Below are 26,956 nucleotides of genomic sequence, written 5' to 3' on the forward strand. Positions count from 1 at the left end.
TTGATAAATATCTGAATGCATGAACAAGGAATGAACAAACTGCAAAGAAAAATTCAATGCTCAACAATTTGTCATGTTTATGACCTACTCTTCAGAAACCTATCCCTTTAGTAAGATCATATTTAAGCCACAAATTTATCACAATTAACCTGTCTTCAGAAACAGAAATGAAGAAGGCTATATTAGAAACACAAAATTCTAATGAGCTCAAAAACGTATTTACTTTTTCCATTTTATACATACTATAAGCCTACTACTTAAGTTAGTTTTTTTTTTGGGGGGGGGGAGGGAGAGGAAGCATATATACATCAGAACCATGATAGGTTATATACTTTTAAAAGTAACATTGCAACTGCATATGTACTATTATTACATTATCTTCACAGGTAAAATGGTGAGTTTGCTTTTTAAATGTAAGTGAAAGCTGCACCTTGTCACTGACTCACCGATTCTTTTCCAGCTCATTGTGTGTAGATCTAAAAGAAAAAAAAGAAAAGAGCATTAGACATGCTTGTTATGAAGGCTGTAGAAGGGGGAATTAGTTATTGCTATACCACACCCAGTGAATTTATTTAAAAATGCAGTATCTGGTCAGACTTCTTCTTCTTCTTCTTTTTTTTGACAGGCAGAGTGGACAGTGAGAGAGAGGAGAGAAAGGTCTTCCTTTGCCGGTGGTTCACCCTGCAATGGCCGCTGCGGCTGGCGTGCTGTGGCCGGCGCACCGTGCTGATCCGAAGCCAGGAGCCAGGTGCTTCTCCTGGTCTCCCATGGGGTGCAGGGCCCAAGCACCTGGGCCATCCTCCACTGCACTCCCAGGCCACAGCAGAGAGCTGGCCTGGAAGAGGGGCAACCGGGACAGAATCCGGCGCCCCGACCGGGACTAGAACCTGGTGTGCCGGCGCCGCAAGGCGGAGGATTAGCTCCTGATTGTTTCAGCTCCAGCCTTTGCAGCCTATTGGGGATTGAACCAGTGATGGAAGATCCCTCTTTCTCTGTCCCTACCTCTCACTGTAATTCTGTCTTTCAAATAAATAAAATCAATCTTTTAAAATAAAAAGTTGCTAATGGTTGTTTTCTTTTTTTTCTTTTTTTTTTTTTTGACAGGCAGAGTGGACAGTGAGAGAGAGAGACAGAGAGAGAAAGGTCTTCCCTTGCCGTTGGTTCACCCTCCAATGGCTGCCGCTGCAGCCGGCGCACCGCGCTGATCCGATGGCAGGAGCCAGGATCCAGGTACTTTTCCTGGTCTCCCATGGGGTGCAGGGCCCAAGCACCTGGGCCATCCTCCACTGCACTCCCTGGCCATAGCAGAGAGCTGGCCTGGAAGAGGGGCAACCGGGACAGAATCCGGCGCCCCGACCGGGACTAGAACCCGGTGTGCCGGCGCCGCAAGGTGGAGGATTAACCTATTGAGCCACGGCGCCGGCCTACTAATGGTTGTTTTCTTTTGGTGACCTTTTCATTTCGCTTTTCAGTATCTGTGTGTTTTTAAAATTATTTTGATAACTTTTTAATTTAAAGGAATTAAGTAATACTTTAGATCTTCAGGGTCACAGAAAATGTCAGTCTTCGTTATGATGATGCTTACCATCTAACAAATAAGCATGGTGCCTGCTGAACAATGTGCTAAGCAGTTAACAGATCTCATTTTATGCCTAAAACAACCCTTGTTTTATAAACAAGAATACTGAGGCTCAGAGAGGTCAAGAAACATACTTCCATCCCAAGACTGTAAGTGACAGCCATGAGTTAAGATCTGTCTTATTCCAAACCCCAAATTCTTACCCTCCTGTTGAAAAGCAGTAGTGAACAAAGATTAAAGGCACAGGTCTAAAGCTAGACTGTGTGGGTTCAAATGCTGAGTGGCCTTGGTAAAGTCCTTTCATTTCTCATTTATCTGTGCTTAGTTTTCTTGTCTATGAAACAGGAACAGTATAGCTAGCCTTCCATATTGGCGGGTTCCACATCCACACAATCAACTGCAGATTGAAACCATTTAGGGGAAAAACTGCATCTATAATGAAAACATATGGACTCTCTTGTCATCATAGTACAACTATTTACATAGATTTTACCTTGTATTTACTGTTATAAGTAATCTAGAAAAAATTTAAAGTATATGGGAGGGGGCTAGTGCTGTAGCATAGCAGGTAAAACCCCTGCCTGCAATGCCAGCACCCTACGTGGGTGCTGGTTCATGTCCCAGCTGCTCTATTTCCGATCCAGCTCTCCACTAACATGCCTGGCAAAGCAGCAGAAGACGGCCCAAGTGCTCAGGCCCCTTACCTTACCCACGTGACTTGGATGGAGTTCCAGGCTCCATGCTTTGGCCAGGCCCTCCTGCCCTGGCTGTTGCAGCCATGCTGAGAGTGAACCAGAGGATGGAAGATCGCTCTCTCTCTGTTTCCCTCAAACTCTACCTTTCAAATACACAATAAATCCTTAAAAAACCTAAAATTTTATAATGAAGAATTCAGGTTTCTATCACTAGAACTAAAATTTTAACCATTTCCTATATTTTGGTTAATGCTGAATGCCTTCAGAATATTATACTGCTGATTGCTTTAATGTGATTTTTTTTCTCCCCAATGGGTATTTAGTAAATCAGATTCCAAAATCTTAACAAGAGTGTTTTGGCAGCCTCATAATTTGTGGAAATTTTAACCACTCTTTAAGTTCAAGAACCAAAAAACTTCTTTGAGTTACAGTCTCCTATCTACTTTTTACTTTCTTAGTAACTTTACAAAGTCCAAATGACATGTAATAAAAAATACTGAAGTTCATTTTAAGAGATTATCTTAACAAAAGGGCTTCTCCCTTAAGGAGGTAAAAAGAATCTTAGGCTGTTTCAAGAGTTTGTCAAAATTAACAGCAAATATACATACAATTCAGATGGGATAAACTATAAAAAGATGAAATGACCAGTTCAACAGACTCAGCTCAAAACTCAATAAATAACAAAACCACTATCATGATACAAGCATTTATTGAAAGTTTTAAGTTCTTTTGCTTAAATGAAACGTTAAAGTTACTTATTAAGTCAGAAGACAGGAAGGGTATATTTTAAAGAGATTTAAAATAAAAAATATGGGGAGCTAGCACTGTTAACACTTAGTTAAGCCATAGTCTGCAACACAGGCACCAGTTTAAGTTTGAGCTGCTCCACTTCTAATCCAACTCCCTGCTAATGCACTTGGGAAAGCAGAGGAAGATGCCCCAAGTACTTGGGCCCCTTCCACTGATATGGGAGACCTGGATACAGTTTCAGGCTCCTTGCTTCGAATTGGCCCAGCCCTAGTCATTGTAGCCATTTGAGTGAACCAGTGGATGGAAGACTTCTCTCTCTCTCTCTGTCTCTGTCTCTAACTCTTTCTGTAACTTCGCAATTCAAATAAATTAATTTTGAAAAATAAAAATAAAATTATTCAAAATATAAATAGGTAATTAATAATAATATTTTCCCTGGCCCCTCTTGCTGAACAAATTTGGTTTAATTGCCTTTCTCTAAGAAGAAAACTAAGAACAAGTGAAACAAAAGACAGATCACATATAAAATACTAAATAATGAATAGAAATAATATACTTAGAGAAGAGTAGATTGTTTACCATAAACTTGCTCTAAACAGCCTAACAATCCCACTGATAGTCATAAATGCAAAATATACCCAGTGATAGCCAATTATTGAATTCCAATATTATTTTGAGCCTATTATATCAAAACTAGCAATAAAAGAACAAAATCTGATCCACTGTTGTAAACAAAATTAAAACAATAGTTTCTTCCTATCTCCCTCAACAGACTTTTCATTATTTATCTTCATTTTTTTTTTTTTAAGGAAAAAAGTGATAGCTAAGAGGACAGGAGTTTGGCATAGTATTTAAGACCCCACTTGGAACGCCCACATCCCATACGCAAGTGCCTGGGTTTGAGTCCTGATCCAGTCCTGATCCAGCATCCTGCTAATGTGCATCCTGGAGGGCAACAGATGAAGGGGGGACTCAGGCTGACTCCAAGCTTTCCTGGCCTCGCCCCGGCTACTGCAGGCATTTGGTGACTGAACCAGAGGAGGGGAGATCTTTCTCTCTCTGCCTTTCAAGAAAAAAAAAACAAAGATGCCTAAGACTATGAGCCCTTTCACCAGACCTGGAAATACCTGTCATATTTAGCTATCCCATGAGCAAAATTTAATAAGATTTCCAATAACAAAAAGCAAAAGTGATCATAAATGCACCCATCACTACCATTTTGCCATGTTCTTCCAATCTAAAAAAAAAATCATCAGTAGTATTCATTCCTATTTTTAAAAGCATACACACTTTTAAGATTTATTTTTATTCATTTGAAACATACGGCAACACGGAGAGAGACTCCTTAAATGCCTCCAACAGCCAAAGGCAGGAGCCAGGAGCTCCATCTGGATCTCCTACGCTGGATGGCAGAGACTCAAGTACTTGAGTCATCATCTACTGCCTCCTAGGACATTCGTAGGAAACTGGATCGAAAGCAGACATGGGGGCCGACACTGTGGCATAGCGGGTTAAGCCTCCGCCTGCAGCACCAGCATCCCATGTGAGTGCTGGTTCAAGTCCCAGCTTTCCACTTCCAATCGAGCTCCCAGCTAATGTGCCTGGGAAAGCAGCAGAAGATGGCCCAAGTCCTTGGGCCCCTGCACCCAAAGGGAGACCTAGAAGAAACTCCTGGCGTCAGCCTGGCTCAGCCCCAGCCTTTGTGGCCATTTAGGGAGTGATTCAGTGGATGTAAGATTCTCTTTCTCACTCTCTGTATCTCTGCCTTTTAATTTCAAATAAATAAATAAATGTTTAAAAAGAAAGAAAAAAAAGCAGGGGCGGGGCTCCATTCCAGGCCCTCTGATATGGGATATGGGCTCCCCTATCAGTGGCTTAACCTGTTGTTCTACAATGTCCATCCCTGGGGCTGGTGCTGTGGTGCAGTAAGTAAAGCCACCGCCTGCAGTGCTGGCATCCCATATGGGTGCCGGTTCTAGTCCTGGTTGCTCCTCTTCCGATCCATCTCTCTGCTATGGCCTGGGAAAGCATAAGATGGCCCAAGTCCTTGGGCCCCTGCACCCACGTGGGAGACCCAGAAGAAGCTCCTCACTCCTGGCTGTGGATCAGTACAGCTCTAGCCATTGCAGCCAACTGGGGAGTGAACCAGTGGATGGAAGATTCTCCCTCTTTCTACCTTTCCTTCTCTATGTAACTCTGACTTTCAAATAAAAAAGTTTTTTTTAAAAAGATCATCCATGTTTATTTCTATGTTGGTAAATTTTTGCCTGTAATATCAAGTCAACAAATATGAGTACCTTCTATGTTCCAGGTTATTGTAGGCTGCAGGAAATCACAGACAGTCTCCAGTGGGTAAATTAAGATAGGTATCGGAATCATTATAACTCGTGGTAAAACAAATATATGAAGTATTGTGGTGGCTTAAAGGAAGCAGAACTGACATCCAAACGGGGCTTTAGGGAAATTTTTGGAGAAAGATAGCATTTGGCCTACAGGGCTTAAGTGATGGGTACTCTTGCTACTAGGACAGTCTGGAATGCTAAGGAATGGCAAGTGGAAGGGATAGTTATCCAAATAAGCAGAGTTGTGAAGTCCAAAGCAAAACCAAGGAATAACATACAAGGATCACAAAGACCCATGCTGTTAGAAGTCCTGAGTCTAAACATTAACTCTGCCACTCTACTCACACCAGCTGTATAACTTAGGAACAAATTATTTAACCTCTCTGATTAACAGTTTCCTCATTTGTAAAACTATTATCACATGTCTCAGCTGGGTTACTGTGAGAATTAGCCAAAATTATATAAAAGCATCTAGAACATAGTAAGTACTCAATAAATGTTAGCTACTACTAGTAATTTTATTGTATATAACAGGACTAAAAATACCAAAATACTGTTAGGTATATTTCACGGAACAACAAATCAGCAGGTTCTCAATGACATTTCGAATTGTCCTGAAAATAAAGCAAACAAGCAACCAACCAACCATAGTGAGAAGAAACAGAAACTCAAGAAAAGATGGAAGCCGCTTGATCATTTGCTCAGCTGTGCAAGGTTTAGGAACATGACAAACGGAAAGATGCTTAATTATATGTACACAGAGAAAATAACAAGCCAAACAGTACTGGGAATGTATGAGAAAATGAACAAATCACACACTAGGACACTCAGAAACAACCCATTTGCTTCTCCGAGCTTATGTGTCTAACGAAGCCCTTCCAGCAACGTGCCACCAAAATACTCAATTATGATAGATTTCCTGTAAGGCTGAGCTATTCGGAAGAATCCATCTGGTTAGCCCACTTTTCTTCTCCAAATAAAATGCACCTCTGAGAGCAAACACTAAAGAACTGTCTTCCTTTCAGCTACTACTTTGAATGCCTAAAAATTCCAAAGACAAAGACATTTCTATCACTGTATCACTGAATCACAGATAATCTTTTTCACAAATAACCTACCTTTGAGAGAGACATCCTAATGGATTCCTTAGTTGAATGGAGCCATTATCTCAACGTCATCTGTGACTCTTCACTGACTACAACACAGCTCTAACAAAAACTTTCAATTCTTTAGGGTGTAGTCTGGAGGCAATGAAATGAAGCAGAGATTGAAGTTCACAAAACTGTACAGCGTGACTCAATAGTAGTGCTGGGACTGGCGCTGCGGCACAGTGGGTTAAAGCCCCGGCCTGCAGCGTCGGCATCCCACGTAGGCACTGGTTCAAGACCTGGCTGCTCCACTTCCCATCCAGCCCTCTGCAATGGCCTGGGAAAGCAGTGAAAGATGGCCCAAACACTTGGGGGAGACCCGGAGGAAGATCCTGGCTCCTGGCTTTGGATCAGCGCAGCTCTGGCTGTTGCAGCCATGTGGGAAGTGAGCCAGTGGATGGAAGACCTCTCTCTTTCTGCCTCTGCTCTGTAATCTGACACTCAACTAAATAAATAAATCTTAAAAAAAAAAAAAAAACAAAAAAAAAAACAATAAAAATGTAAAGCAATAGTACTCTATTCATACATTTTAACACAAACAAATGTGGGGTTTTTTTTTTTTTCTATTTTAACATTCCTGAAGCAAAGATGCATCTCAGGGGCCGGTGCTATGGCACAGCGGGTTAAAACCCTGGCCTGCAGCACCAGCATGAGTCCTGGCTGCTCCTCTTCCGATCCAGCTCTCTGCTATGGCCTGAGAAAGCAGCAGAAAATGGCCCAAATCTTTGGGCCCCTTCACCCATGTTGGAGACCCAGAGGAAGCTCCTGGCTCCTGGCTTCGGATCGGCTCAGCTCTGGCCATTGTGGCCATTTGGGGAGTGAACCAGCAGATGGAAGACCTCTCTCTCTGTGTTCCTACCTCTCTCTGTAAGTCTGTCTTTCAAATAAATAAAGTTAAATATTAAAAAAAAAAAAATAGTGCCACCATGAAGGGAAAGGAAAAGCCTGTATTCCTAGAATTAACACTATCTTCTAGCCAAAGAAAAGATCTCCATCTTCCTTGAATTAATGAGCCTACCTCTAATTTGTTAAAATTTTTGTGTTAGTGTTTAATCCCAAGAGTCAACTAGATGTTGCTCTATGAAGCTACAAGAATATCTTGTAATTGGTATCCTAAAGTTTGTAATTTATACACAAATGCACATACACACACACTCTCAAAGGACAATAAAATAGAAAATTTCAGCTATGGGGGTCTGTGAAATATATTTTTATACTTCACAGGCTAATAGAGAAAATCTACATGAATTGGTAGAATAGTAAAACTTCTACTTATATTATTGTTCCAAAATGGTACTTTTCCACATCTGTTTCCATTAAAAGGTACATCTTCTTTTCAAGATCTACTGAATACAGTAAAACTTGAATATTACTTTTAGGTAAAAAATGTCTCATAATAAATCGCTTCTTCCTTAATGACAAACATATAACCACCACAAGAATTAAGCCCACAAAAAGCAAGTGTCTAAAAATGATGGCCAAGAATAATTACAATCAATAACTTTTTTCCTTAAAATTTAGCTATCAAAGCTGAACATATGCATATGTTATGACTCAGCATTTTCACTTATAGGCATATACCAAACTACATATATTTGTTCACCAAAAGACACAGAAAAGAATGTTCATATAGCTCTCTTCATACTATCTAAAAACTGGGAACTCAAACATCTACCAATAGTAGAATGGATGAATTATGAAAAATTCATGTAACACTATACAGCAATGAAAATGAAAAAAAACTATAATAACACAGATTAATCACAATTAATAATGTTGAATTTAAGACAAGACAAAGAAAAATGTATACTGCATAACACCATTTATATAAAGTTCAAAACTGGCAACGTACATATCTGGTATAAAATGTCATAATAGTGGTTACCTCAGTGAGGTTAGAAAGATTTGGGACAGTGGTTTCACTTTTGTGAGTATTCATTGAGCAGTAGAAAAGATCTGGACATTTTTCTGTATGTGTATTTTAATAGGCAGGGAAAAATGGCTATAATGGTCAGGGCTGGGCCAGAGAGAAGTCAGCAGCCAGGAGCTTCATCTGGGTCTCACACATGGGTACAGGGGCCCAAGGACTTGGACCATCTTCAGCTGCTTTCCCAGGCACATTAGCAGGAAGCTGGATTGGAAGTAGAGCATCCAGGACTTGAACCTGCTACCCACACAGGATGCAAGCACCACAGTTAACACACTCACCACAACACTGGCACCCCAAAAGCTGACTTCAAAAAATCAGTAAAATTGACTTTTAGGACAGTAGAAGATGGCCCAACTCCTTGGGCCCCTGCACCCATGTGGGAGACGTGGAAGAAGCTCCTGGCTCCGGATATGTGGAACTCCGGCTGTTGCAGCCATCTGGGGAGTAAACCAGTGGATGGAAGACCTCTCTCTCTGTCTCTCTGCCTCTGCCTCTCTGTAACTCTGCCTTTCAAATAAAATGAAATAAAATAAAATCTCTTTTAAAAAGAGAATGTGTATCACTACAGATTCAACAACATTAAAATGAGAGAATATTATAAGTAATTTTATGCCAATATTATTTAAAATTATGCCAATATTATTTAAATTTGATCATTTATATATGAAAATATTTCTTGGAAGATACAAATTGTCAAAACTGATTAAAGAGGAAACAGAAACCCTAAATACTTCTGTATCTATTAAAATTTGAATTCATAATAAAAATAACCTTTCCACAAAGAAAATTCCAGGTCCAAAGACTTTATCAGTAAATTTTACTGAGCATTTAGGTGATAAGTAAACTAATCCTACATAAAGCCTTTCAAAAATATAGCAGGCCGGCGCCGCGGCTCACTAGGCTAATCCTCCACCTTGCGGCGCCGGCACACCGGGTTCTAGTCCCAGTCGGGGCGCCGGATTCTGTCCCGGTTGCCCCTCTTCCAGGCCAGCTCTCTGCTGTGGCCAGGGAGTGCAGTGGAGGATGGCCCAAGTGCTTGGGCTCTGCACCCCATGGGAGACCAGGAGAAGCACCTGGCTCCTGCCATCAGATCAGTGCGGTGCGCCGGCTGCAGCGCGCCGACCGCGGCGGCCATTGGAGGGTGAACCAATGGCAAAGAAAGACCGTTCTCTCTGTCTCTCTCTCTCACTGTCCACTCTGCCTGTCAAAAATAAATAAATAACTAAACAATAAAAAAATAGCAAAAAAGAACACTTTACAATTCATTTTATGAGGCCATAATGATACCAAAGCCTAACAAAGAAATTACACAGAAAGCAAACAAAAAAGCAAAGAAATATGTATGGTTATCTCCCTATTAACATAGAAAAAATTCTTAACATTGGTAAACTGAGCCAACAACATATAGAAAGCATTATTATTTTATAATAACTTGGTTTTGTGCCCAGTTCCTGGAATAGAGCTTCTAAAACCTTGAAATTTCCCAACTAGCATGAGTATCTTCATTATTCATAGTGTGTTCTTGGACCACATCTGAATTTATGCGAAGGAAACGCAGAAGAGGCTGGTGATGCTGGAAAGACCAACCCTGTGCTCAGAGTGTTGGGGCTTTCAGTCACTGGTATCAGCCTACCATCCAGGCAGAAGTGAGGTGCTGGGGACTGAGTTGAACCACATGGCCACTGATTCTATCATGCCTACCTAATGACATTCTAAGAAAAACTAGAACCTGAGGCTTGTGTGAGTTTCCTGGTTGATGAGTACCCTGATGTGCTGGAGGATAATGCATCCTGATTCCATGGGGAGAAGGCACAGAAGCTCCATGTCACCCTAAGTGTTTCTTTATTCAGCTGGTCCTGATTGTACCATTTATAATAAAACTTTAAAGTACAGTACTTTCCCAAGTTTATGAGGAGTTCTCACAAATTATAAAACTTGAGGGAGCTATGGGACCCCTCAATTTGTAGCCAATTTGTCAGAAGTGAGAATAGCTAGGGATGCCTAAGCTTGTGGCTGGCATTGGTAGTGAGGCAGACATGCATCCTTAAATTTGTGAAGTCTGTGCTAACTCTCAGTGGTTAGCTTCAGTATTCCAACATTACCAAATACAGCATGACCAGGTAGGGCTCATTCTGGGAATGCAAGGTTGGTAGAAGATTCAAAAATCATTTAATACAATCTTCCATATTAAAAGGGAGAAAAACCCCATATTCTCAATCTCAAAAGATACACTTGATAAAAACTCTTAATAGGGCAGTCATTCGGCACAACAGCTAAGAGGCCACCTGGGAGGCCTGCATCCTCTACCACAGCGCCTGGATTTGGGTCCCGGCACCACTCCCAATTCCAGCTTCCTGCTGATGTGCATCATGGGAGGCAGTGGTGACAGCTTGACTACAGGTCCTTGTCCACAATGTGGCAGACCCTGAGTGATTTCCTGACTCCTGGCTTTGGCCTGCCCCAGTTCCAGCTGTCACAGGCATTTGGGAAGTGAACCAGCAGATAGGAGATCTCGATTTTTCTCTCTCTCAGCCTTTCAAATTAATTTAATTAATTTTTTTTTTTTTTTTTTTTTGGACAGGCAGAGTGGACAGTGAGAGAGAGAGACAGAGAGAAAGGTCTTCCTTTGCCGTTGGTTCACCCTCCAATGGCCGCCGCTGCAGCCGGCGCACCGCGCTGATCCTGGCAGGAGCCAGGAGCCAGGTGCTTTTCCTGGTCTCCCATGGGGTGCAGGGCCCAAGCACCTGGGCCATCCTCCACTGCACTCCCTGGCCACAGCAGAGAGCTGGCCTGGAAGAGGGGCAACCGGGACAGAATCCGGCGCCCCAACCGGGACTAGAACCCGGTGTGCCGGCGCCGCAAGAATTTAATTAATTTTTAAAAATGCTCTTAGTGGCTGGTGCGGCGGCTCACTAAGCTAATCCTCCACCTGCGGTGCCGGCACCCCAGGTTCTAGTCCCGGTTGGGGCACCCGATTCTGTCCCGGTTGTTCCTCTTCCAGTCCAGCTCTCTGCTGTGGCCCAGGAAGGCAGTGGAGGATGGCCCAAGTGCTTGGGCTCTGCACCCGCATGGGAGACCAGAAGGAAGCACCTGGCTCCTGGCTTCGGATAGGTAGAGTGTGCCAGCTGTAGCAGTCATTTTGGGGGGTGAACCAACAGAAGGAAGACCTTTCTCTCTGTCTCTATCTAACTTTGTCAAATAAAAAAAAAAATTCAACTGCCATTTACAGTAGTATCAAATACTTAAGGTTATGTTAAAATTACAAAATACTATAGTCAACTGACTTTTTACAAAAGTATGCAGAAAGTATAGTATTTTCTTTTTTTTAAGAGGAAAGATTTATTGTCAGTGGGAAAAGCCCAATGGGTGGGGGGAAAAGGTGTGGGAATGAGAGAGGAGGAGAGCCTAAGAGAGATCAAGAGTCTGTGTTTGGGAACAGGTCCTTTTAAACATTTGCGGGGGGCGGGGGTGGAGGTAAGTAGGAGTAGTGAATTCCATTAGGGTGGGGGTGGAGATGACACCGTGGTTAGGCCATGGAGCTTAGGACCAAAGCCTACTGTGCAATGTGGTGATGGGGTGCCAGAGCCTAAGATGGCATCTGAGGCACAGATGGTGCCACAGATAAGACTGCACCATTTTACTAACATTCCCCCTTTTTGTTTTTTATAAATCAAGTGCTGTATGGGATTACATTGGCCCAAAAGTCCAGGAGGGTGGAAGGGGCGATGGTCTGTCTTCTATAGCTGCTTCCTGCTGACCTGGGGCAGCAAGTCTCAAGCCACTGTCTCCTGGGTGGGGAGCCGAGTATATCCCTGTAGCAGCATTTGGTTGACCGCCTGGTTGGTGAAGGTTTTGGTTCAGAAAGTATAGTATTTTCAACAAATGGTACAGGGACTAATGTCTACTTGGCAAAAAAATTAACTTCAACCCTAACCTCCCTCTTTTACAAAAATCAATTCTCAATAAATTTCAGATCTAACTATAAAACCTAATATTATAAAACTACAGGAATTTTAGAGAAAAACTCTGATACTGAAGCATGCAGATTTCTTCTTCAAAAGACACTTAAGAAAAGGACAAAGCCAAACCACCAAGCAGAATGTATTTGGAAAAGACATACAGAATTGTATCCAGAATGTACAAAGAACTCTTACAACTCAATAAAAATTAGACAAAGACTTTAACAGATTTCACCAAAGAAGACATATCAATAGCACATAAGCACATATAAGAATGCTCAAGATGAATAATCATAAGGAAAACATAAATTGTAACACAGTAAGACATCATGACAAAGTCACAAGACTGGTTAAAATTAAAAAGGCTGACAATACCAAGTGCTATCCCAGATGTGGAACTACTGCAAATTTTGTAATACTTAAACTTTGAAAATAGGAAGCTTCTTTATAAATACACACTTAATACATACAAGAGCCAGCAATCCCACTTAAGAGAAATGAAAATGTATGTCCACAAAAAAGCCAATTCATGAAGGTTCATAACATCTGTTCAAGCTAAAAACCATAAGCAACCTAAATGTCTATAAGCTGATGAATGGGTAAATAAATTGTGAGAGGTCCATAAAATAGAGTACTACTGAGCAACAAAAAGGAATGAACTGCTGATACATGGAATACCATGAATCTCAGATATTATGCTAAATGAAAGAAGTCAGACATAAATGCAATATATGCTACATGATTTCATTTATACGAAATTTCGGAAATGGTAAAACTGCACTAAGACATCAGAGGTTGCCAGAGACCAGAGGCAGAAAGTAGAAACTGACTGTCTAGAGCCATGAAGTAATACTTTGAGGTTAATGGAAACAGTTTATGTCATAATTGGCTTTGGTGGTTGTGTGATTTTGGTAGGATAGCTGAATCTCCCTGAGGCAGTGGAGGTGCCATGTTACCAACTGGCTATGCTCCCTATTCCTCACCCCGTATCTGTGTATTACAAGTTTTAAACAAATCATTATTTAATACGTATTCCCTCATCCTACCTTTAGTTCTTAGCATTTGTCACATGTTCAAGACTTTGTTAGGCAACGTAGACCACCGTGTAACCTTCACTGCAATCCAGTTTGGGGACACTTCTATCACTCATGTTCCTCATGTACACTGGCAGTCTCAATCTCCTTCCAACCACAGGCCACCAGTGAATGATCTGCTGTCTCTACAGTTTTGCCTTTTTCTATAAATTTCCTATAATGGAATCTTATAGTATATACTCTTATGTTTCTGGTACCATTCATTTCACATTTTTTTTAAAAGATTTATTTATTTGAAAGAGTTACAGAGAGGGGAGGCAGAGAGAGAGAGAGGTCTTCCATCTGATAGTTCACTCTCCAATTGACTGCAATGGCCAGCGCTGAGCCTATCTGAAGCCAGCAGCCAGGTGCTTCCTCTGGGTCTTCCACAGTCCTGACTGCTCTACTTCCGATCCAGCTCTCTGCTATGGCCTGGGAAAGCAGTGGAGGATGGCCCAGGTGCTTGGGCCCCTGCACCCGCGTGGGAGACTTGGAGGAAGCTCCTGGCTTTGGATAGGCACAGTTACGGCCACTGAGGCCAACTGGGAAGTTAGCCAGAGGATGGAAGACCTCTCTGTCTCTCTCTCTCTGTCTGTCTCTCATCTCTCTGTGTAACTCTTTCAGGTAAATGGATAAACCTTTAAAAAATAAATAAATAAATCTTTTAAAAAATAGCAAGGCAAACTTATTACACTTTTATGCTCTAGTCTTTTTCATTATACAAAAGATTCTTTACAGTTTCTCAGCAAAAACAATCCTAAATTGTCCTTAACTAATCAAAATCAGAATTATGGAAAATTGGTTGCTTTATCAAAATAGATGACTTGGGGCCAGTGTTGTGGCACAGCGGGTTAAGGTGCTCCCTGAAACACTGGCATTCCATATGGGCACAAGTTCAAGTCCCAGCTGCTTCACTTCCAAACCAGTTTACTGCTAGTATGCTTGGTAAAGCAGAAGACAGCCCATGTATTTGGGCCCCAGCACCCACGTGGGAGACCCCGAGGAAGCTCCTGGCCCTGGCCATTGGAGCCATTTGGGGAATGAATCAGTGGGTGAAAGCTCTCTCGCTCGCTCTCTCTTTCTCTGCCTCTACTTCTCTCTCTGTAACTCTGCCTTTCAAATAAATGAATAAATCTTTTTTTAAAAAGTTTAAAAAATATGACTCACTGGTAACTGAAATTACATTATTCTATTAACTTGGAAATGTCCCTATCAAATGGTTTCAAAGCTCTGGTCATTTAGCCTTCAGTATCAGTGTTACATAGTGTTATCAAAAGACTATCAAGGCCGGCACCGCGGCTCAATAGGCTAATCCTCCACCTTGCGGCACTGGCACACCGGGTTCTAGTCCCGGTCGGGGCGCTGGATTCTGTCCCGGTTGCCCCTCTTCCAGGCCAGCTCTCTGCTGTGGCCAGGGAATGCAGTGGAGGATGGCCCAAGTGCTTGGGCCCTGCACCCCATGAGAGACCAGGATAAGCACCTGGCTCCTGCCATCGGATCAGCGTGGTGCGCCGGCCACAGCGCGCCAGCTGCAGCGGCCATTGGAGGGTGAACCAACAGCAAAAGGAAGACCTTTCTCTCTGTCTCTCTCTCACTATCCACTCTGCCTGTCAAAAAAAAAAAAAAAAAAAAAAGGCAATCAAAAATATTTCCTGTAATGAACAAGGCAAGGAAATTAAACACCACACAGAAACCCTTTTACCCAGTGTCATAAAACTAAATATAAAGAAAATCCAGGGACAGGCTGTGGCGCAGCAGCTTAGGCCACCACTTAGGAAGCCAGCATCCAGTATCAAACTGCCAGGAGTCCTGGCTACTTTGCTTCCGATCCAAATCCCTGTTAATGTGCCTGGGATCAGCAGATGATGGCTAGAGAACTGGAGTTACTGCCACCAACACGGGAGACTCAGATGAAATTCTTGTCTCCTGGCTTCAGCCTGGCCCAGCCCCGGCCACTGGGGCCATCTGTGGAGTGAACCAGCAGACGGAAAATCTGTCCAACTCTCTCTCACTCCTTCTCTCCCTGTTACTCTGCTTATCAAATAAATAAAATAAAACCTGAAAAAAGAAATTAATCAAAAGAAAAGCATATATGAATTATAGCATTCCGATAACCTATAGTAAATTTTGCCTATAAACAATTTACTCTCTGTACTTTACATGGGACACAAATAAAGATGGCCCTGTTTATAGCATCTTACTGCCTTGTACTATATACCATTTCATTATATGTAAATGTCATCTATTTGAAATAAATCATGAGCCCCTCTCTGGGAGGGAAGCAAGTATAGCAACAGTTCTATGGAAGTTCAATTAATTTGGCTGCTAATTACTTTCAGGACAGTTGTCTAAGTGCCTAGTGAAAATGGAAGCAAACTGCAGAGTTAAAAAAGAGCAGTGGTAAAAAGGCATTAAAAGCCGACCACACAGCTCAACACTTGACAGAGTAGAAAAGGAGAGCATCAACACCACAAAATTTCAGGCTATGGTCACTAAATCTTAGATTTTAAGTAAATTATTAATGAAAACTGTTTGGTGATTCCAGAGAAACAAATTCCAGGGATTTGTCTTATCTTCTAGTTCTACCTGTGAGTTACTTAGCTCTTGAGTTCAGTTTCCTCATTAAAAAAAAAGAGAGAGAGAGAGAGAATGTCGTAGCATAGTAGGCTAAGCCTCCACTTGTGGCACTGGCATCCCATATGGACACCGGTTCAAGTCCCGGCTGCTCTACTTCCGATCCAGACCTCTGCTAATGCACCGGGGAAAGCAGCACAAGATGACCAAGTCCTTGGACCCCTGCATCCTCATGGCAGACCAGGAAGAAGCTCCTCACTCCTGGCTTCAGGTCAGCACAGCTCCAGCTGTTACAGCCATCTGGGGAGTGAACCAACTGATAGAAGACCTTTGTCTCTCCCTTTCTCTGTCTGTAATTCTACCTTTCAAATAAATAATTTGTTTTTTAAAAAATGGGGAAAATAATTTCACTTCACAAAACTGTTCTGAAATCCAAGTGAGACCCAAAGTATTATTAAAGATGGGATCTATCCTTTGACACAACAGTTCTCATTCTTCATTTTTCACCCAAGGATCTAGTTGGACAAATACAAACGTATGTGTACAATGATGCTCACAGCAACCCTGCCTAGAAAGACAAATCCTTTGAAAATAACTTAAATGTCATCAATGGATGACTGTCTTAATAAATTATGGAACACACATGAAACGGTATCATGTAGTGACTAGAAATAAATTCAGATACTTAAATATGAGCATAGAAAAGGGCTCAGGAAAAGTGAAAACAAGATTATAAAACCTTCAATTCAAAGAAGCCTTCTGTCACGCATCAAACTTGATCAGGTCCTCTGTTACACACCACCTAGGATCCTCTCGTTTTCCTACAAGAAGTTCATGTCATTTTGAAGAAATGTATTTATATGTTTATTTGATAACATGTGCTTTCTTTCCTAGGAGGTAAGCTTCATGAGGGAGGAGAAAATACATGTAGATACACACACACACAAGAAAAAAGTCTGCCAGTGTTTTTAAACATAGGAAACCAAAATTTAAAAAAATTAAAACATAACAACAAAATGCATGCTTAAATCACATCAGCACTACATATCAATCAAAGTAGGATCTAGAAATATATTTTATAAAACCACACCACCAAATATTTGATTAGATTAATGTCCAGAGAACTATCCTCACAGAAGAAATGACAAAAAAACCATGCTACATCAAAAAGGAGGCAATGCTGTTTCATCTGAAAGGAGAGATCTAGAAGAGAAAGCTTTAATTCAACAGTCTTGTCTGGTTAAAATGATGCATATACTGCTTAAAATTCAGGCTAGTACTAAAAAAAAAAAAAAACTCACCACCTATAGCTAAAGGCTTAAGCAAATCACTTACCATCTCCTGGCCCCATGTGCTTTAATCATAAAATGAGTGACAGATAACATCTCACATGCATAGGCAGAGAACTCTATCAATGAAACCTGAACTCTCTTTCTACTCTTGTCATCTTCCACATCATATATTCAATATTTTGGCCAAAAGGCCTCTCATCAAATGGGATAAAAAAGTTGTCCTACTGACTTACAAGACATGATCATGCATAGTCTCCTTCAAACAATACTTCCACAGAGGAATATAAGCTTAAGAAACCCAGCAGAACCAAACATATGCTGCAATGAAGCATTTAATGGAAAGCCTGAGTTTCAGTGTGAGGCATATAAATAATTTTTTGACAATTATTCATTTAACTCAGTTTTGTAGAAGACAGAATATCACAGAAAGATACCTCAAAGGATTCTGTTAATCACTCAAGATATAAAAACACTGAAAAACAATACTGGCACTAAAACCACTAAGAGTTTAAGTACTACTAATTCCCATTTTTGTCTTGAAACTTTAGAAGTTTTACATTAGACAAAGACCCAGAAACTGTTTATTATTTTTTATTTATTAAAAGATTTATTTATTTGATAGTTACAAAGAGAGAAGAGAGACAGAGAGACTTTCCATCCATTTTTTCACTCCCCAAATGGCCTCAATGATGGGTCTTGGCCAGGCCTAAGCCTGAAGCTTCTTCCAGGTCTCCCATGAGGGTACAGGGGCCCAGGGTCTTGGGCCATCTTCCACTGCTTTCTGAGGCACATTAGTAGGGAGCTGGATCGAAGTGGGGCAGCTGGGATACGAACCAGGACCCAAATGGGATGCTGTTGCTACAGGCTACAGCTCAACTTACTATGCCACAGCGCCAGCCCCCAAAACTCTTTTTTAATACAGAAAATTTGAAAAATACAGTAGAAAGAAACTTCACAAAAATAAGGCTTCCTTCAATTCTTCTATGAATAGGTCCAAATTTAAGGATGAAAATAGAAGATATTACATGTCAAATAAAAAATCCTCTACAACAATCCTAGAGAAAAAATTCACTGCTATCTCACCCCTCCAAAAAAATGTGAAACCCATAGAGAAGCCAAAAAGGACATAAAGCTGAAAATATAAAACCACAATCCTTCCCCCCAAAATAAGACTAGGGGCAGGCATGTGGCTTAGCAGGTAAGATGCTGCCTGGGATATCTGTACCCATCTGGAGAATGATCAGCAAATGGGAGATCTCTGTGTATCTTTCTGCCTCTCAACGAAATTAAATAAATAAAAAATTTTAATGAGATGGAAACATTTCTTTACAGTTTAATAAAAGTTAAAGCCTTGTGAGTATCAGGAAACAATTTTTGCTTTTTAATGCCTTCAGTCTTAATGGGTGGAACTGAAATACTGCTGTTATAAGATTCTTTAGTATCCATAAGACAGAACAAATTTTACATCAACATGAAATTTAAGCATAAATTGGTTACTTAAAACAATTAGTATGTATGTGTCACAGCCTCACACCAATATTTACTGCCAATATTTGACAGACTTCTGGTTATTTTGTTTTTAAAGGTTTATTTATTTATTTGAAAAGCAGTGTTACAACAAGAGACAGAGAAATCCTTCATTTGCTGGTTCACTCTCCAAATGGCCGCAACAGTCAGGACTGGGCCAGGCTGAAGCCAGAAGCCAGGCTTTTCATCCAGGTCTCTCATGTGGGCAGCAGGGGCCCAAGGACTAGGACCATCTTCCACTGGTTTCCCAGGCGCATTAGCAGGGAGCTGGATCAGAAGTGGAGCATACTGGACTCAAATCAGTGCTCATATGAGATGCCAGCACTGCAAGCAGTAGCCTAACCCCACTGGATCACAACACCAGCCTAGAACATACTAGTCTGAATATCATTTTATTTGCATGACAGGATGATATTGAGTATTCTTTAAAGTTAAATGCCGAGGGCCAGCATTGTGGCATAACAGGTTAAGCTGCCACCTGTGATGCTGGCATCCCATAAGTGTGCACTCACATGGGAGACCCGGATGAAGCTTCTGGCTCCTGGCTTCAGCTTGGCCCTGCTCCAGCCATTGCAGCCATTTGGATAGTGAACCAGCAGATGAAAGATATCTCTCTATCTTTCCCTTTCTCTGTAACTCTGCCTTTCAAATACAAAATAATAATATTAATTAAATGTAGAGATAGGCGTTTGGGTATAGTGGTTAAGACACTGCTTGGGATAGCCACATCCCATATCAGAGTACCTGGGTTTAGAGTCTTGGCTGTACTCCCAAATCTGCTTCCTGCTAATGCACACCATGGGAAGCAGCAAGTGATGGCTCAAGTACTTGGGTTCCTACTACCTATGTGGCAGACCTGGAATGAGTTCCCAGGTCCTGGCTCTGTCTTGGCCCTATTCATTTGTTGTGGGCATCTGAGAAGTGAACCAGCAGATGGGAGATCTCTCAGTCTCTGTTCCCCTACCTTTCAAATAAAAAATTATTAATTTTTAAAATTAAATGAAATATTCTATAGTCAAGTACACTTTTTTAATATTCTTCCAACTTTTCAGTCTAATGCGGTACTCTGCAAAAAAACATTCTGTTTCCATTTAAGACAGTGTATCTGAAGTGTGAAAACCTTCCATTCCTTAAGAAACACCTACTCTACACAGGGCACCATGATAGGTACTAGAAATAAATGTTCAAGCAGAACAGACTCAATACTGGGGCCAACACTGTGGCACAGTGGGTCAAGCCACTGCTTGCATCCCCAGCATCCTATATCAGACTGCCAATTCAAGTCCTATATCGGACGGCCAATTCAAGCCCTAAGGGCTCCACTCCTGATCCAGCTTCCTGCTAAGGTGCCTGAGAAAGTAGCAGGTGCTTGGGTTCTTACCACCCACGTAGAGAACACGATGAAGTTCCTGGCTCCTGGCTTAGCCCAGACCAGTCCTGGCTGTTGTGTCTACTTTGGTAGTCAACCAGCAGATGGAAGACCTCTCAGTTTCTCTCTTTCTTCCTTTGAAATAATTTTTTTTTTCTTTTAAAGAGAGACAATCCCTGTCCTCATGGAATTTTCAGCCCAATGAATGGAACACAAATTTAAGAAACAATCAGATAACTATATTTTTATAAGTTCGACAAATACTATGAAGGAAAAGTAGGGGTGCAGGAAGTATGTGAAGACCTGACCCACTATGGGTAAGTTACAATTAAGCTGAAAGAAGAGTGTTATTAGATAAAGCTAACTTGACATATGGGGAAGAGAAATTATTTCCAGTGGGAAACAGAGTATGTGCAAAGACCTTGAAGTAGAAGGAAATGTGATACACTGAAGGAATCCAAAGGTCAGCCAATATTATGCATGAGAATGTGATTGCAGGGATACCACATAGGAGCAGTTATTACAGGTGTCCAGGTGAGAGATGATGGTAACTGACAACCAGGGGATAATAATAAAGGTAGAAGAAAATAAGGCAGATTCAAAAGATATTTAGGAAGAAATCAGTGGTACACTGAAGCCATTGCTCATTTAGTTTTAAAAATGATAGACCTTTGTATTTTTCAGTTGTAAGATAAAACGGGTAAAGAAGTTGAGAATCTGAGCTTATCTTGATGTTCCCCGAAGAACAGATAGCTATTATACCTATGTTCTCTAATAGCAGTAACATCTTAGCAAGGGTGATTTTAGAGGTGTGCCAGAAGGCTATGACCAAGACACAGTAAAATCAAGCATGCATTTAAAAAATAATTATATATTATAGGTCCCACCTCCCAACCGTCAGTTAGAAGGATCACAAGTGATAGAATTACTAGTATTTGCAAGGTACATATTTGTAATATCACTTTTTTTTTCCTCCATTGTACTTCAGCAAAAATAAGATTTCCAAGACTTAGGGAAAAGGGGGAATAGGTATTTATAATACCATGGGTCAACTCTCAGTACAAAAATGTAAATAAAGTTGAAAAATTACAAAAGTCTTAACAAAGAAAAGAAGCCAAAATAGAAAACATGCAGCTCTAAAGACAAATGAAAGAGCAAACTGCGAATCCCGGCCTTCACCTTGGTGTCGGAAGGACGGGACGATCAGCCTCACCGGCTGGCTCAACGACAGGAGCCCCCGATTTCCTGCATCGAGAGCACCTGCCCTGCTACCTCCCCGAAAGCTCCCCTGTCCCCCAGGCTTCAGGGGACGTTAGCTAGCCAAGGTCTGTTCAGCCCTCTTCAGAATGAATCTATTAAATCCCTAGACAGAGTGTAGAGAATCAGGATAAAGGTTCCATTAATGTTCTCTTATCAATGGGAAAGGCAGCAGCTGCTGATGTTTTAAGAAAGATCTTTTGAAAACTTCGTACGAGACGAATCCTTGGAATTCACTGGCCCCCTGTAACAAAGACACTGGAAAGATAGCTAGACACTACCACAAGTTTTCAAAAATGGAAGCCAACTACGTCTAAGTGGGGGTATACAAGCATATCCTACAGAAACCGTTCTGCTTACAGGATGGGATCTTCTCCCTTTATTTCTGCCTTAAGAGCCCCAACCTACAAGTTCTTACCCTTACATAGAAGGCGAAACTTATACAGGGTGGTCTTCCCTTCCTCCTTAAACAACAGATAAACCGTGCCCCGTAACTTCCTACTCTACCTACATGTCTTCTTTCCATTAACAAAACTTTTGATTCGGCCTTGTATCCTGCCAGACAGGTCTGATTTTTAAAAATTCCCCTTGGATCAACCTACACTTGGAAAGAGCAAAGCAAGCCCACCCAAGGTTACTTTAACATGTGGCTGCGTGCAGGGACACTGGCTGCCAAGTCCTCTCAGACCCCCCCATCAACAATCCCCCCAAGAACTCCTCCTGCTGCCCTTCCAGCCGCTACTCCTTCCCTGGCACGCAAGGCCAGGGTATGCACTCTAGGCGGTCTCAGCCAGCCCCTCGGGGCTCCAGGATCCGCATGGAAGGCGAGACTTCCACCAGGAGGCCCCTCCCGCCAGTTTGCCACCCCAAACCTCGCCAGCTGGCTACCTGTTGGCAGTGCTGGTGTTGCTGCTCCCACTGCTGTGTTTCTGTGCCCGGCTCAACCTCCGTGGGGGCTTGGAGTGCTGCAGCCGGGGGCTCGGCATGGAGGGGAACGATGAGGCGTAGCCATGTTCACACTCTACAGAGAGCAAGGGGGGAGAAAGGTGTAAGCGGAATCCAGACACGCCATCCTCCACGGACCCGTGAAGTCGGGGGTGCCTGCAGAAGTCAAGTCAAAAGAAGAAACTCCCAGTGCCCGCCCGGCCCCCGCACCAGACCCCGCGCCTGCAAGGTGGCCTCACGCCCCCTCGCCAGAACTCCTCTCCGCACGCCTCCCTGCCTCCTCACGGCCACCCCGGAGGCGGAGCTCACCACTGCCACCCGCGCGTGCACCTGGCCCGAAACCTCTCGCCGTTCCGAGAACGCGCCTGCAAGCCCCACGGGGTCCGTGCGCTTCGCACCTCGCCAGCACGCTCCCTGCCGACAGCGCGGCCGCCCTCTCCCGCGTCTCCGCGTCTCCACCGCCGAGAAGCCCCCGGCCCCGCGGCCGCTCCGCACCCACCCCCGTTCCCCCCGGCTCGCAGCCCCGGCCTCCCGGACCCCGCGGTCCCCCGGCCCTCCGCCTGCAGCCCAGGCGTCCGCCTCCGCCCCCCTCACCACCCTGCCACCAAACGGTCTCACGCACCTCCCCTCGGGGCAACCCCGCACACGGCGCCTCCTCCCTCGCGTGCACCTCCCCTCACGCGTGCAAGTCGCCTCACACGCGCACCTCCACACACACGCGTGCAACTCGCCTCACGTGCGCACCTCCCCACACAGGCACACACCCCCCCGCGAGCGCGTGCACCGTCCCTCACACGCGCGTGCACCTCCACACACGCACACGCACCTCCCCTCGCATGCGCGCCCTCCCTCACCCGCCGCACCGCACTCCGCGCGCGGGGCAGGAGGGCGCGGGCTCAGGCGGCGGCGCCCCAGCCGTTACCTCGCTCCCGGCGCTCCAAAAACTCGGCCGCCTCCAGCAAGCGCTGCACGTTGATCATCCGCACCCGCTCCATGGGCACCGCGGGTGGCCACCGGGGCCTCTCCACTCCGCCTTCCCCGGCCAACAGGAGGCGCCGCAGGTGGCTACAGTCCCGCGCCGCCCTCGGACATGTGCGGCGGGCCGGCCGGCCAGCCCGGCCGCGGCTCGGCGCGCTCTCCGCCGCCCCCGGCGCCCCCACCGCCCCCGCCGCGCCGCGCCGCGCCCGCCGGCAGCCCGCGCGCGGTTTGTTTACCTCTCAGCGCGAGCACGGGGGAGGGGCGGGAGCAGCGCCGTGGCCCGCCCCCTCCCGCCCCTTCCGCTGCCCCCTGGGAAGTGTAGTCCCGCCCCCGCCCTCTGCACGCCCGGAAGCGTAACACGCGCGCCGCTCCGATGCGCCTGCGCCCTGTGGGATTCCGCAGGGGCGCTGGGAGTTGTAGTCTCTCCAGGGCAGAAAGACTAAAGAGTTGCCGAGGCTCCCCGGCTCGTGGGAGGGAAAGATCTGCGCGATCCGTGGTAGGGTCATTTCTCAGCAGCTTCCCGCGGGTGCCTTGGGGCTGGAGTATTTCTGATGCGAAATGCCATTTTCCCGTCCGCTATCTACTACTAGGGTCTCACGAAACTTTGTGCCCCCGTGTCCTCATTTGCACTGGCAGGACACATTGAAACCCTCGAAAAGCCACAGTCGCTGCTCAAAACACGGGAACATTTCGTCAGAGCCAGACAGGGCTTCCAGAAGGCCCTTCTTGCACTTCAGCTCCCACACAAGTAGTTTTCAAAATCTTATTATTTATTTTTAAAATTTTCTTATTTGCATTTTTATTTGAAAGGCAGAGAGACAGAGGGATTTTCCCAGTTGCTGATTCACTCCCCAGATGCCCCCAGCAGCCAGGGCTGAGTCAAGCCCAAGGCAGGATCTCAACCCCGGTCTCCCATATGGATGGCAGGGACCCAGCTGCTTCGGCCATCACCTGCTGCCTCCCGAGATGCACATTAGCATGCGGCTGGCTCAGAAGCAGAGTGGGGACTCCATACGAGACACTCAGTCTGAGATGTGTCTCCCCTCTGCCAAACACCAGCCCCTAAATCTTACTTAAAATTTTTTCTCCTCTCCATAATCCTTCAGTGGTGCTTTTAAACTCCAGAAAAAACTCATTTCCCCCTGTATAAAACAGATATGATTATTATCCTTGACACTGAAGGCCTGCTTTGTGCCAGGCACTGTACTAGAAATACCATGTTCAGTAAGGAGGGAAACAGGGACCCTGCTCCCAAGGAGCACATACATTCAGTAGGGCTCATTGCGAAGATGAAATGAAATAATTCCAGCATTCAGTATACACTAGGCACTCAATAAGGGGAAGCTATACTGCTGATTGTTTCCTCTTACAGTGCCCTGTGTGGACAGGTAACAAAGCAGTGGCTAAAGAAAGCACAGCCTATTAAAAGACTGACTCCAGCTGCTCTGGCCATCACTGTCTTTCCAAGTCCTTCATCTAACAGGCCCCCAAAGCCTAGGCCAGGGTTTCCCAACCTTGGCATCACCAACAAGTTGGGCTAGACCATCCCTTTCTGGACGGGGGTTCAGTTTGTCTATTGTAGGATGCTTAGCAGCATCCCTGGTCTCTGCCTAATAGATGCCAGCAGCACATCACCACCCCTTAAGCGTGACAACCCAAAATGCCTCCAGACACAGCCAGGTGTCTCCTGAGGCATAAAATCATCCCCAGTTGAGAGTAAGTGGTCTAGGGAAGGGATGGACAAGTGGGCCGGAACTGTTGAATGGTTTAGGAGTGAGCTGGGAACCGTGTAAAAGTATCCGTATTTAACTTGCTGGTAGACAAAAAAAAAAAAAAATAATAATAATAGGAAACTCTCAGTAAAGGGAGAATGTCCCTTCCCTGTGGCCACTCCTTTGGCCACTGCCAAAAGCACCTTCTTGGAATAGAAATATCACCCTCTCAGAAATGTGTGTGGGCTTCACATTGCATTTAACTCCCTCTCCCTTGTACCTTTAGTTTTGTTTGTTTGTTTGTTTGTTTGTTTTTGACAGGCAGAGTGGACAGTGAGAGAGAGAGACAGAGAGAAAGGTCTTCCTTTGCTGTTGGTTCATCCTCCAATGGCCGCCGCGGCCAGCGCGCCACGCTGATCCGATGGCAGGAGCCAGGTATTTATCTTGATCTCCCATGGGGTGCAGGGCCCAAGCACTTGGGCCATCCTCCACTGCACTCCCGGGCCACAGCAGAGAGCTGGCCTGGAAGGGGGGCAACCGGGACAGAATCCGGTGCCCTGACTGGGACTAGAACCCGGTGTGCCGGCGCCACTAGGTGGAGGATTAGCCTAGTGAGCTGCGGCGCCGGCCTGTACCTTTAGTTTTGCGCAGTGACTAAAATGTTCAGTGAGGTCACAAGTTACAAAATTTTGCCAGCCCTTTTAACCATTACAGTTGATATAACATTTAGGAACCAATAGATGTTCCATCAAATGCAAGGAGGCCCAAAATGGGAGTTCACAAGCCATGAAGGATTTTTTTTTTGGGGGGGGGGTAAAGATTTTGGAAAAAGGGCTATACTTTTTCAGATGTTAGCTGGGTCATTTCAGATCTGAGTTTCACCACTGGGTGATGGTAACAACTACCATCCACGCCCAATAAGGGATATGTTGGGTAGGGATGGGACAGGACTGTTTAAAAGAAAATACCATTTACTCAGAACATCTGTCAGTCAAGGGTAAAAACTCCTAGACTGAAAGTTTCCACCACTTGCAGGACCCCTTCAAGACTCAGATCCCAAATTGCCAAGGGCTACACCAGGAACTTAAACAAAAAATATTTACCCCATGACAGCTAAACCCATGTGACATGCAATCAAGCAAAGTGATGTGAATTGAAAATATACATGAATCCAATAAGAGTTTAATTCCATGGATCACAGAGTCATAACAGGATGGTAAGAGAAGACTGGATCGATGACTGGGGCCTATGCCCAGCCTTCCATAGTTGACATCCAGGTAAATTAACCACTCCATTTGAAGCCATGGCCAAGAGGGAGAGGAGAGATGGAAAAGTAGCCAGAGAGCCACCACATACAGATATGTTGAAAACAGGAAAGGTACGAGTGATGGTGGGCAGTGTTCAGGGGTGGTTTATCTACATATTTCTAGCCTCTTCCTGCTCTGGCTGTCTCCTGGAGATCTTGTTTAGACACTGGCCACAAGGGCCGCCCTCCAGCACAAAGCTTAGGGTGTTATCCGTAGAACCCAGGTGCAGCCAGGGCCACCTTTTGCTCACATGAATCCAGTTAGCACGACAAAAGGCAGTAGGGAAAAAAGGCTTCCAGAGTCTACTGACAAAAGAACCTGGGATCTTATCTCACTCTCTGTCTCTCTGTCTCTCTCTCTCTCCCCTCCTCTCTCCTCTCTCACCTCCCTCGGGAGTTTCATTGGAAAATGGAAAAAGTCCCCCCAGAGTCTTCCAGGTCTCTAACAATCTGCCTTCTGTAGGGACCAGACACAGCTCTCAATTCTTAGGGGTCCTTTCCCGGCACAGTTTATTACACA

The 26,956-nt window shown here is 44.1% G+C and overlaps 1 protein-coding gene across 5 annotated transcripts in view; it reads right to left on the reverse strand.

The window, feature by feature from the left end:
- The window catches only part of MXI1 (MAX interactor 1, dimerization protein), a 90,949-nt gene that overhangs the window by 50,845 nt on the left and 13,148 nt on the right, over positions 1-26,956 (reverse strand). For 2 of the 5 annotated variants that reach the window (XM_070057234.2, XM_089314047.1), the window contains exons 2-3: positions 22,384-22,516; positions 447-476 (exon numbers count right to left, since the gene is read on the reverse strand). In XM_070057234.2, coding sequence (XP_069913335.1) covers positions 447-476; positions 22,384-22,516 — 163 coding nt within the window. The other 3 variants (XM_089314048.1, XM_051823585.3, XM_089314049.1) reach the window with 3 other exon arrangements.

This window comes from Oryctolagus cuniculus, chromosome 15 (genome assembly GCF_051225735.1).
Source record: "Oryctolagus cuniculus isolate XC-2025 breed Fujian yellow rabbit chromosome 15, ASM5122573v1, whole genome shotgun sequence".
Taxonomy (NCBI): Eukaryota; Metazoa; Chordata; class Mammalia; order Lagomorpha; family Leporidae; genus Oryctolagus; species Oryctolagus cuniculus.